This window comes from Mobula hypostoma, chromosome 2 (assembly GCF_963921235.1).
Source record: "Mobula hypostoma chromosome 2, sMobHyp1.1, whole genome shotgun sequence".
NCBI lineage: Eukaryota > Metazoa > Chordata > Chondrichthyes > Myliobatiformes > Myliobatidae > Mobula > Mobula hypostoma.
In genome coordinates, this window is record NC_086098.1 from 97,065,618 (window position 1) to 97,078,773 (window position 13,156).

At 44.0% G+C, this 13,156-nt stretch overlaps 1 protein-coding gene across 2 annotated transcripts in view; it reads right to left on the reverse strand.

Annotated features, from left to right (window-relative positions):
• LOC134342316 (regulating synaptic membrane exocytosis protein 1-like) overlaps positions 1-13,156 on the reverse strand; it is a 622,982-nt gene that overhangs the window by 29,630 nt on the left and 580,196 nt on the right. For both annotated transcript variants that reach the window (XM_063040293.1, XM_063040291.1), the window contains one exon: positions 8,087-8,225. In XM_063040293.1, the coding sequence (XP_062896363.1) occupies positions 8,087-8,225 (139 nt within the window). The remainder of the gene's footprint in view (positions 1-8,086; positions 8,226-13,156) is intronic.

Below are 13,156 nucleotides of genomic sequence, written 5' to 3' on the forward strand. Positions count from 1 at the left end.
TGTTCATCGTGTGTTACTATTCTTGAAGGGTATACCCCCACTATTATATATCACATATGCTACATCTCTTCTCCAAAAATAATAAACGAAGTGAAAGCAATAAATATATAGATAGTCGTCCAAGGTCCACCTTCTTTAGAATAAAGCCATCCAAATGTTTTGATTGCCAGACTGTCCTTTCAGATCTGGTCCTATGTCTTTTCCTCTGTTGTAGGATATCCTTCATTTTCATTACCTCATGTGACCTGAGATATGATGGGTGTCAAATCGCTACTACTATCCGTGCCGGGTCTTTACCATCCCCTCCGACCTTCAACTGTCGGAGGCAGAACGCTCTGTTCTCAGTAAGGGCCTCACGTTTGTCCCCCTTCGCCCACACCTCAGCGAGTTCCGTGTTCGCCACGATGCGGAACTTTTCTTCTGCCGTTGCCGTCTCCGTCTCCGAGCCTATTTCTTCGGCAAGGACTCTTCCACCCCCACCGATGACCCCTTCTCCCGTCTTCAACCCTCCTCTTCTTCATGGACACCCCGCTCTGGTCTTCTGCCTGCTCTGAATCTCTTTATTGCTAACTGCCGACGGGACATCAACCGTCTCGACTTCACCACACCTTGTCCCCATTCCAACCTCACTCCTTCGGAACGCTCTGCTCTCCACTCCCTCCGCACTAATCCTAACCTTATTATTAAACCCGCTGATAAGGGGGGTGCTGTTGTAGTCTGGTGTACTGACCTCTACCTTGCCGAGGCGCAGCGACAACTCGCGGATACCTCCTCTTATTTACCCCTCGATCGTGACCCCACTAAGGAGCACCAGGCCATTGTCTCCCACACCATCACTGACTTTATCCGCTCAGGGGATCTCCCATCCACTGTTACCAACCTTATAGTTCCCACACCTCGCACTTCCCATTTCTACCTCCTACCCAAGATCCACAAGCCTGCCTGTCCTGGCCGACCTATTGTCTCAGCTTGCTCCTGCCCCACCGAACTCGTTTCTGCATACCTCAACACTGTTTTATCACCCCTTGTTCAATCCCTTCCGACCTATGTTCGTGACACTTCTCACGCTCTTAAACTTTTCGATGATTTTAAGTTCCCTGGCCCCCACCGCTTTATTTTCACCATGGATGTCCAGTCCTTATATACTTCCATCCCCCATCAGGAAGGTCTCAAAGCTCTACGCTTCTTTTTGGATTCCAGACCTAATCAGTTCCCCTCTACCACCACTCTGCTCCGTCTAGTGGAATTAGTCCTTACTCTTAATAATTTCTCCTTTTGCTCCTTCCATTTCCTCCAAACTAAAGGTGTAGCTATGGGCACCCGTATGGGTCCTAGCTATGCCTGCCTTTTTGTTGGGTTTGTGGAACAATCTATGTTCCGTGCCTATTCTGGTATCTGTCCCCCACTTTTCCTTCGCTACATCGACGACTGCATTGGCGCTGCTTCCTGCACGCATGCAGAACTCGTTGACTTTATTAACTTTGCCTCCAACTTTCACCCTGCCCTCAAGTTTACCTGGTCCATTTCCGACACCTCCCTCCCCTTTCTAGATCTTTCTGTCTCTGTCTCTGGAGACAGCTTATCCACTGATGTCTACTATAAGCCTACTGACTCTCACAGCTATCTGGACTATTCCTCTTCTCACCCTGTCTCTTGCAAAAACGCCATCCCCTTCTCGCAATTCCTCTGTCTCCGCCACATCTGCTCTCAGGATGAGGCTTTTCATTCTAGGACGAGGGAGATGTCTTCATTTTTTAAAGAAAGGGGCTTCCCTTCCTCCACTATCAACTCTGCTCTTAAACACATCTCCCCCATTTCACGTACATCTGCTCTCACTCCATCCTCCCACCACCCCACTAGGAATAGGGTTCCCCTGGTCCTCACCTACCACCCCACCAGCCTCCGGGTCCAACATATTATTCTCCGTAACTTCCGCCACCTCCAACGGGATCCCACCACTAAGCACATCTTTCCCTCCCCCCATCTCTCTGCATTCCGCAGGGATCGCTCCCTACACAACTCCCTTGTCCATTCGTCCCCCCCATCCCTCCCCACTGATCTCCCTCCTGGCACTTATCCGTGTAAGCGGAACAAGTGCTACACATGCCCTTACACTTCCTCCCTTACCACCATTCAGGGCCCCAAACAGTCCTTCCAGGTGAGGCATCACTTCACCTGTGAGTCGACTGGGGTGATATACTGCGTCCGGTGCTCCCGATGTGGCCTTTTATATATTGGTGAGACCCGACGCAGACTGGGAGACCGCTTCGCTGAACATCTATGCTCTGTCCGCCAGAGAAAGCAGGATCTCCCAGTGGCCACACATTTTAATTCCACATCCCATTCCCATTCTGACATGTCTATCCACGGCCTCCTCTACTGTAAAGATGAAGCTACACTCAGGTTGGAGGAACAACACCTTATATTCCGTCTGGGTAGCCTCCAACCTGATGGCATGAACATCGACTTCTCTAACTTCCGCTAAGGCCCCACCTCCCCCTCGTACCCCATCTGTCACTCATTTTTATGCACACATTCTTTCTCTCACTCTCCTTTTTCTCCCTCTGTCCCTCTGACTATACCCCTTGCCATCCTCTGGGCTTCCCCCCCCTCCTTTTCCTTCTCCCTGGGCCTCCTGTCCCTCCTGTCCCATGATCCTCTCATATCCCTTTTGCCAATCACCTGTCCAGCTCTTGGCTCCATCCCTCCCCCTCCTGTCTTCTCCTATCATTTTGCATCTCCCCCTCCCCCTCCAGCTTTCAAATCCCTTACTCACTCTTCCTTCAGTTAGTCCTGACGAAGGGTCTCGGCCTGAAACGTCAACTGTGCTTTTTCCTATAGATGCTGCTTGGCCTGCTGCGTTCACCAGCAACTTTGATGTATGTTGCTTGAATTTCCAGCATCTGCAGAATTCCTGTTGTTCACCGCTACTTTCTGCCCCGTTGGAGCTGCGACTTCATTTTCACTCTCTCCAACCCACGCTAGGAGATCTTTGGAGTCCCTGTGATACTAATGTTCAAGTTTTCTTTCACTTGTCTTCCTCTGATCTGGTCCCCTTGCTGTGTGAAGGACATCTGTATCCATGAATTGTGTGGCTGAAATGATTACTTATGTTGAAGCAAGCTTATGATGCACCTTTTCACTCCTAGCTGCAGAAATGTACTAATTCTAAGTAAAGGTCCGACTGCTCCCTCCACTGCCATTTCACAGATATCTTGTCTTTGGATTAACTATCTGCCGAGGATCTCTCTCAGCTGGCTTCAGTGTATTTTCTTGAAGGCCTTAACCCTCACTTGTTGGTCTTAACTGTCTCAAGACTGATGAGTTGCTCAGGAGGACACTGCATACATATTGCTCCCCAGTCAAGCTGAATTGTCACTTGTTGCTCTTCATCAGTATCTTGGTGTTGATATATCCAGCAGATAATCCTTCCACAGAATGGGGAAAAAAGTAGGAATTCTGAATCTGACTTTGCCTCACCCACTCAATGGACCTTTAATAGTCTGTTCATTTTGTTCTTTTGTTGAAATTGATTTTCACAAAGTTGGGAATGAAAGTGAATCCTACTTTCCTGCACCATCAGGAAGGCAAAATGGGATTATTCCCAGAGGAACAGCTATTTCTGTGACACCTGTGACACGAGGTGCATTCACACCATAACTGACTACAAGCCCACCCTGTGTGTCAACAACAGTGATGCCTCTCTTCCTGATAGGCCGAATGTCTTTTATGCAGAATCTGATGCACAGGATGATGTGCTGGCGAGGAAGGGCCCACTCTTCCCCACCTAAGGAGTAGGCACTCTGTCTGGCTGCAGCTGATGTGAGGAAGACCCTAGCCAGGGCTAGCCCACAAAAACAGTGGGGCCTGGTAACATACCTGGATGGCTGCTGAGGAACTTTGCAGTCCAGTTAACAAAGGTTCTAAAAGACATTTTCAACATCTCTTTGAACCACTCCACAGTCCCCGCAGTTTCAGGGGACAGTAACCTGACTCAATGACTACCATCCAGTGGCACTGACCTCAACAATAATGAAGTGCTTTGAACGATTTATTATGTATCTCATTAAATCCCACCTTCCCACTATATTGGACCCTTTCCAGTTTGCTTAATGCTCAACTCATTCCACTAATGATGCCATAGTTTCTGCATTCCACTCAGTCCTGTCCCACCTGGAAAATGGTGCCTCATACTCCAGGATGCTGTTTATCGACTTCAGTTTGACATTTAATACGATTATCTCTCTGAAGCTGGTGGGTTAACTGGCCTTGCTGGGTTTCAATACCTCTTCCCTTAACTGGATGTTAGACTTCTTGACAGAAAGACCACAGTCAGTCATGTTGGCAGCAGGATCTCTAGCTCCATTATAGAGCACTGCCACCACCCAGGGCTGCGTGCTCAGCCCTCTGCTGCTGCAACACTGCACTGCTAGATTCAGTTCGAACCAAGTCATGAAGTTCATTGATGATACAATGAAGGTTAGTCTTATCAACAATGACAACAAGGCAGCATACATAGAGGAGGTAGAATGGCTGGTGTAATGGTTTGCACAACAACTTGAGTCTCAATGTGAACAAGACCAAAGAGATTATTGTGGATTTCAGGAAGGTGTAGGCTGACTATTCCTCTCTGCATATAAACAGCTCCTCCATGGAGAGAGATAGGAACACCAAGTTTCTGCCAGTGCGCATAACAGACAATCTCACCTGGTCCCTCAACCGCACCTCTTTAATCAAGAAAGCACAGTAGTATCTCCAGTTTCTGAGCAGATTGAGGCAAGCAAGATTCCTCCCCCTACCCCCCAGCCCACCAGTTCTAACCAGTTTTTACTGGAGCACCATTGAGAGTGTCCTAACCAGCTACATCAGTATCAGGTACAGGGATTGAAAAGCATCTGACCACAAGTCTCTACAAAGGATTGTGAGGACTGCTGAGAGGATCATGGGGTTTTTCTTCCACCCATCAGAGATGCTTATCAGAAATGCTGTACACACAGCACCCTTGGTATTATCAATGATCCCATCCTATCCACCCAACAATTTCTTTGACACCCTCCCATCAGGCAGGAGATACCATAGCATTAGGACAAGGACGATTAAGATGGGAAACAGCTTCTTCCCCCAGGCTGAACTCCCTGCCGCCACCCACGTCTCATCATGTATGATGCCTTAGTAGTGTTATACAGCTTACTTTTTACCTCATGTTGTAAGTGCACCTTATTATTTATTAACTTATCTGTGGTAGTTCACTTTGTGTTGTGTATGAATCATATGTACTGTCTTGTGTTCCAGAGGAATGTTGTTTTGTTTGGCGGTTATACACGTGTACAGTTGACTGACAATTAACTTGAACTTGAATACTGAGAACAAAATGGCAAGTGGCGGTAAAAGTGAAGCAATTCAGACAGAAGTAGGTATTAGTATTAGCTAGAGGCAGATATATTAGGCATATAAATGCAGGAGAAATGGAGGGGTATGTAGGAGGGAAGGGTTAGATTGATCTAGCAGTAGGTTAAAAGGTTGGCACAACATTATAGGCCAAAGGGCCTGTACTGTACTGTTCTATGTATTCAGGGAATTATTGGGTATTATGTTTGAACACCGTTCAGTAAAGACAGTAGTCATTTAAAGAATTGAAAGAGGGGCTGTTGGTAACTGATAACCAAATGACTAGGAACCAACCAGAGAATAAGATGGGAGTGGCTCAGATAGTGACAGTCAATATGAACTACAGTTAAGTGGCTAACTCTCTATTGAGATCAATAGAAAGTAATCACTCTGAACAATATTAAGTGAGTTACATATAATACTTCCAAATTAGTCAAAAATATTTATTGATTTCAAGCATTAAAATTTTACTTAATTATCTCTCAATAATTATATTTTTTAAAAAGTGTGATTAATCTATGATAAATTTTGAATGTATTTCAATATTTGAGGAAGTCAGTTTGAACCAAGTATCCAATGGAACTCTCCATTCATCCTTCTTTTCTCCTTTTCCCCATCGGCCCTCAAAATGTTTCCTCACAAGCATTTATCCAACTCTTCCAGCATGCTCTCAGGCTATGTATCAAAGGTCTTAGAAACATAGAAAATAGGTGCAGGAGTAGGCCATTCGGCCCTTCGAGCCTGCACTGCCATTCAGTATGATCATGGCTGATCATCCAACTCAGGTCATCCAACTCAGGACCATGTACCAACCTTCCCTCCATACCCCCTGATCCCTTTAGCCACAAGGGCCATATCTAACTCCCTCTTAAATATAGCCAATGAACTGGCCTCAACTGTTTCCTGTGGCAGAGAATTCCTCTTGCAGTGTAATAATGTTTCTGTACATTATTTCTGATTTATTTGCCAAATGCTATCAATATCTGTGTTGAAAGCAGCTACTTCAAAATGACCAGTGATTATAATATTGAGATCTGGGGAACATCACAGCATTACTCCCTGTGGCCTGATAGATCTTTTCCACAACCATCTGCTTCTCATTCCTTTGATGGTTTTGTATCATGCTCTGCTTTCCTGTTAATCCCAAGCACTTCCGCATTTACAGTATTATACAAAGGTTCTATGCACATACATATAGCTAGGGTGCCTAAGGCCTTTGCATAGTACTGTAGTAATTTTGTGTATTGCACTGTACTGCTACCGCAAAAAAACCCCAACAAATTTCATGACGTGTGATGATAAACCTGATTTTGATATGGGTCTCTATTGTGGACTGAGATTCGAAAAGGAGCAGGGACAGGGTACTCATGCGCGGGAAAGGGGAAGGAATAGGAAGCTTCGGAGAGGCAAACAACAAAAGAAGGGTCTCGGCCTGAAACGTCAACTGCGCCTCTTCCTAGAGATGCTGCCTGGCCTGCTGCGTTCACCAGCAACTTTGATGTGTGTAGCTTTGGCGATGCATTCAGTAATGATCAATAAAGCAATTGTTTGGAATAAAATTACCTTGCCTGGTGATTTAGGGCTGGGTGTGTCTGCACCTGCCCCCCCCCCCCACCCTGGCATTCCTTCTCTGCTACCTGTCCCACACCTCTCGTAGCGCTCCAGCCTCGCTAAATTAAAAAATTGCTCTCTGCTCCATGTTGACAAATGCAGTACTGTGCAAATGTCTGAAGCACCCTAGCTATATGTACTTTGTGCCTAAGACTTTTGCACAGTACTATGTCAGCCAAATCAATATAAACTGCAATTTCATGAATCTTGAGCCTTAACTCTTTAAATAATTGAATTGTTAGACAAATGTGATGTGACGTTAATAACAGGAATTCTGCAGATGCTGGAAATTCAAGCAACACACATCAAAGTTGCTGGTGAACGCAGCAGGCCAAGCAGCATTTTTATCGCTGTGAAGGTGTCCATGGTCGTTTGCTGCTTGGCCTGCTGCGTTCACCAGCAACTTTGATGTGTGTTGTGCGACGTTAATAAATGGTTTATTTTAATTTATCTATTTGTATTGCTTAATCTATACTTTTCCAAATGCCAATTAATTTTGTCTTTCACACCAGTCATAAAAGGGCGAGGAGCAAAGAAAGGGTAAAAACATACAGTTTTTTTCTCCCAGCGCTGGAGTATCAAGAACTGTGGTGGGAGGGCGGCATAGTTTAAGGTCAGAGGGGAGAGATTTAATAGGAACCTGTGGTGAGGATAACCTTTCACGCAGTGAATAGTCTATATATGTCAGAAATAGCTGAGACAGATACATTAACAACATTTAAAAGGTAATTCGATGGATAAATGGATTGGAAAGGTTTCGAGGGATATGGACCAAACGTGGGCAAATGGGATTAGCTTAGATTGGAATGTTGTTCAGCATCAACCAAGTGGGCCAAAGGCCTGGTTCTATGCTATATGACTAAGTGTGATTTGCCTAAATTAGCTTCTTCTCAGCCAGCACAAACATGATAGCCCAAATGGCTTTCTTCTGTATTGTAAATTTTTATAATTCTGAAATAAGGATTTAATCTTTTACATCTTTGTGAAAGAAAGTTTCTACAATGTGAGGTATTAGTAACAGTATCTCACCACCAGATGTTCTGGATCCCACCTATGGCAGTATCCAAAGGGAATTCAGTGTACTTACTTTCCTTCGGAGCTGTAGCTGTTCATGCTCCCATCGGTGGATTCCCGGCTGGCCTGTCGTGTCATACGCCGCATTTCCACTGCCATGCCGGTCTCTGTGCTTCTCTGGATGGCATTTCTGGACTTCTTCACTCTCGCCTCTGTTGACAAATACTCACTTTGAAACATCTCAGAACATTTTAGTAACTGGTTCATTCAGTAACAGTAAAAACACAAATTAAGAGTTTGGATGATGGGTTGACAGGCCAACTGTTGCTTATTTAGTCTTCAAACGGACTTTTACACTCAATACCCTGACGATGCATAGAAGAATGCCATATCCTGTCTCTACCACACTATCTACTTATGTTGCACCTGAAGAACTCGCATAATCTTTCCTCTTGCAATGATATCCCAAAACACATCACCTCACACTTGCCACTTGCCTAGATGAAACTCCATCTGCCAATGATCTGCCCAAATTTCCATCTGATCTATGTCCTGCTGCATCATTTGACAACTTCCCTCACAATCTCCAATTCCACCAATTTCTGTCATATGCCAGCTTACCAATCAAAAGCTAAGGTAGAAGGAGATTAGTTATACAGCTATCGTTACACGCATGTGCAGTTCAACCCTTTGAGTGAAAATGCAGAAAGTTTGAAGTTAATAACTCATCTACTACCTTAGGCCACAAACTTATCAATCACCCCTGCTGTGGACCACTTTCTGGAGGTCCAAGACACCGACTTCTACAAAGAAAGGATCTGTAAGCTCCACGACCACTGGACTAAGTGTGTAAATGTAGGAGGGGACTATGTTGAAAAATAAATGTGCAAGATTTTCTAAAATTGACTCCTTCTACCCTAGGCCACGAACTTATCAATCACCCCTCGTCTAATAACTATCACAAACAAAAGAAGACCCAGCGGAGGAGCACCACTGGTCATCTCCCATCGTAGAAGCACCTTCACCACTACCCTTTGTCTTCTATGCCAAGTCAACTTACCAATGCACCATGGATCTGAACACATCATGAGAGTCCTCGACAAATGTTTTACTCTCTCCAATCATCCTTATCACCTCCTCAGAAAATTCCCTTAAATTTGCGAGCAGCACACACTAAATGCTGTGTGGATATTCATGCAAAACAGCCACTCATGTACTTCCTTTGGCTTCAAGGAAAAAATTCCCTCCACTGACCTTGAGTGGATCTATCTTTTCCCTACCTAGTCCCTTGCTCCTAATGTACGTATAAATGTATCAGGGTTCCTTTTAATCTCAAATTTGAGAGTTGGGATTTCCCCATGTAAAGGCTATGCTGAGTAACCTTGTAAGTACTCGCTTGTCCAAATGTGAGTAAATCCTGTCCCCGGGAAACATCTCTCATAATTTCCCTATCATTGATGCCCATTGGCTATAAAATTTTCTAGTTTTGTTCCTGTTGCCCTCCTTAAGCAAAGGAAAAATACTGGCTCTTCCAATCTTTTGAAATCTCATCTGTGACTAAAGAAGATACAAAGATCTCTGCCAAGATTCAAGTAATTTCCTCCCTGGCCCCCTTCAGTATCACTTAAACATTCGACCAGGCTCTAGGGACTTATTCACCTTAATGTTTCTCAATATTCACACCTCCTCCTTCTTGATGTTGATATGCTCTAGGATATCAACACATCCTTCTCTAATCTCAATATCATCTATCTCCTTCTCCTTAGTGAATATTCAAGCAAAATGGCCCCTAAGGACCTCATTTACCTTCTTTGGCTCTAAGGAAAAATTCCCTCCATTGTCCTTCGGTGGATCTACTCTTTTCCCAGCTATTACCATGCTCCTAATGTATGTATATTTTGCCTTAAGATTTCCCTTAATTCAGTTTGTCAAGGACACCTCATGGTCCCTCTTAGCCCTCCTAATTGCTTGTTCAATTATTTCCTGTTTCCTTTATATTCCCCAAAGGGCTTGCCTGATTTCACCTTTGCCAGCTGTCCATATGTTTCTTTGTTCTTCTAAAGTAAATTTACAATCTCATGCAACAATCATTGGAAGAACTTAGTGGGTAGAGAGACAGTTGTGGAAGGAAAGGAATTAGTGATATTTTGGATCAAAACCTTGCAATTGGACAAACTCTCTGATTGTCTATGGCCCTTGAATCTTGCTATTCTTGTCTTTCATCCTCACAGAAACACCTGGCCCTGAAATCCAACCAGTTGGCCTTTAAAAAAAATTTCCACATATATGAATATTTACCCTCAAACAGCCTCTTCCAATCTATTTCCCTTAGTTTTTGTCTAATAATGTTGTAATTAGCCTTCCCCCATTTAGCACATTTGACCAAAGACTAGTTTTATCCTTAAACATAGCAGAGAACTTATGGAATTATGATGACTATTCTGAATGTGTTCCCCCATTGAAACTTCAATCATCTGGCGAAGGCTCACTCATCAATACAAATTCTAGTTCTGCCCCTACTCTATCTGAAAAGATAAAGATCTTTTAAAAGGTTAGCTGTATTTGTCACATGCATGTTGAAACACAGAAACATACAGTGAAATGCATCATTTGTGTCAATGACCAACGCAGTTTGAGGATGTGCTGAGGGCAGTCCGTAAGTGTCGCCATGCTGCTGGTGCCAACACAGCATGCCCACAACTCATTAACCCTAATGTACAAGTATACGTGGGAGGAACATGGGAGGAAACCAATGCATTCATGGGAGAGTGTACAAACTCTTTACAGACAGTGGCAGGAATTGAACCCCGAACGGCCCCCAATATCTGCATTTTGTTTCAACAAACCTAACAAATTCTGTCCTATTTAAGCTCCTGGAACTGAGGGAGTCTCAGTCAATATTGGGGAAATGAAAAACAATCATACAATAATTTTATTGTTTTCACATCTTTCCAGAATCTGCCTGCATATCTGTACCTCTAGTTCCCACCAACTCTTTGGAGGCCTCCAGTTTAACCCATCTTTGTGGTTACATTATTTTTATTCCTAAGTTCTTGGACTTGCTGGATGAACCCTCCAAGATGTCTTTTTAAATGTGACTGTGACATTCCCTCAAATTGGTCATGCAACTACTCATATTCTTTCTCATCCCTCACTGTCATGGCTGAAAATTCTGTACCCTGAAATTTTAAGCTGCCAGTTCTACCTTTCTTTCATCCTAGTTCCATATAATAATTCTCGATCTAACCTCACCTGCCTTACTCCTTACATTAAAATACACTACAGACGGTCAGTCCTGGTGTGTTTGTGAATCTGGCCTTGTCAAAGCCTTGTACTTAGACATTAAGGCTCACCACTTTCAATAGCCCTTCTCAATAATGTTGAATTCTTGTGCTGACTTTCTGTATTTGTCTTCCCAAACTGCAACACTTCACACATCTCAGCAATAAACTCCACCTGCCCACACCTGGTCAAATTCATCATCCTCTGTATGGCATGGTGAATTATTCTCATCACAGTCTATCTTCTGCTAAACTTCTAATCATCTTCAGAATTATTATGATGCCCTTGGCATCCAGTCCAGGTCATGTATAAGTACTGGAAACAATAATGGGCCCAAAAGTAAACACTGGAGACATGACAGGGTGATTGGAGATGGCGTGGTTAATGGTGGGCAGAAGGGCCTGTTTCTGTGTTGTATCTCTCAATGATTCTCCATGATACCATCAGGTGGGAGGTACAGAAGCCTGAAGGTACACATTCAGTGATTCAGGAACAGCTACTTCCCCTCTGCCAACCAATTCCTAAATGGACATTGAACCTGTGAATACTACTTCACCTTTTATAAAATATATTATTTCTATTTATGCATGATTTTTAATCTATTCAATAGATGCATACTATGATTTATTTATTTATTATTTTTTCTTCTATATTATGTATTGTATTGACTGCTGCTGCTAAGTTAATAAATTTCTTGACACATGCTGGTGATAATAAACCTGATTCTGATTCCATGAATAGGGAATACTAGGTTGGTAATACCATTACCATGGCTGGCCTACCTACTGGAACGCAGGAAGAGGTTAATCAGCTCATCAAATCTATAGTATGCTGGCTCCCTACAAAATTATTCCATCAATCTCATTCCTGCTCCTCCTCCTCCCCTTTCCCTGTTGCCAAAGAATTTGTTTTCTTCACACATGTCCATTAATCCTTTTGCGACTTTTTTTTTGCCACTTTCCACACCAAAGGCATTTCACGGGAGCCACTTAACCAGTACATCTTTGGGATATAGGAAGAAACCCACACATTAACAGGGAGAATGTGCAAACCCCACATAGATGGCACCCAAGATCAGACTGCCATCATTTCTCTCCCATTTCCAAAGGGTTTCAATGCCTTGAGTGTGATAGGCTTAGTATAAATGGGGACTTAATAGTCATATGAATTAGGTGGGTTTGATGGGCCTGTTTCACAATGATCCAATGCCAATTCTCCAAGAAAGTAGATTTTCATTGATTCTACTGTATTTTGTTCTAATGTGAATGCTTGCAAGAAGACCAGTCTCAAAGTGGTATATTACGACATATACGTACTTCGATAATAAATACGTTTTGAAATTTGAATCTAAATTTGAAGGAGGAGAAGATGGTGGCGCGACGGCAGCACGCACGGCCACTTTGGTGGTGATGTCTGTTATCTGTCAAGTAGGCGACCATGCACAATTCTGATTTGATGGAGACGGCCGTGAGAGTACGGAGGAACATCTGGAAAACTTCTGAAATGCCTGCTTTGCTGCCACTGCTACTGTGTGGTAACCGGAATCTCCAGAGCAGAAGGCCCTGAAATCCTTGGCTTTGCGTGTTTCAGCGGCTGGGGCGAGGTCGAAGGCGCTCGGCGGAGGATGGCGCTTGGAAGGCTGTATTGGAGAGGCTGGTCGGAAGCTTGAAGTTTTCGGACGGATGGACTCAGTGTCGGCTGTGGTCGGCTGCTTCCAAGGCATCGGCAAGTTGACGGTGCCTGGAGGTTTATGGCAGGGAGTTTCTCCCTTTTGCCGCCTGCTATCGGGGACTCGGGAGTTGATCGACTCGGGGACTTTTGGGACTTTTGAGACTTTATTTACCATGCCCATGTTTTGTTC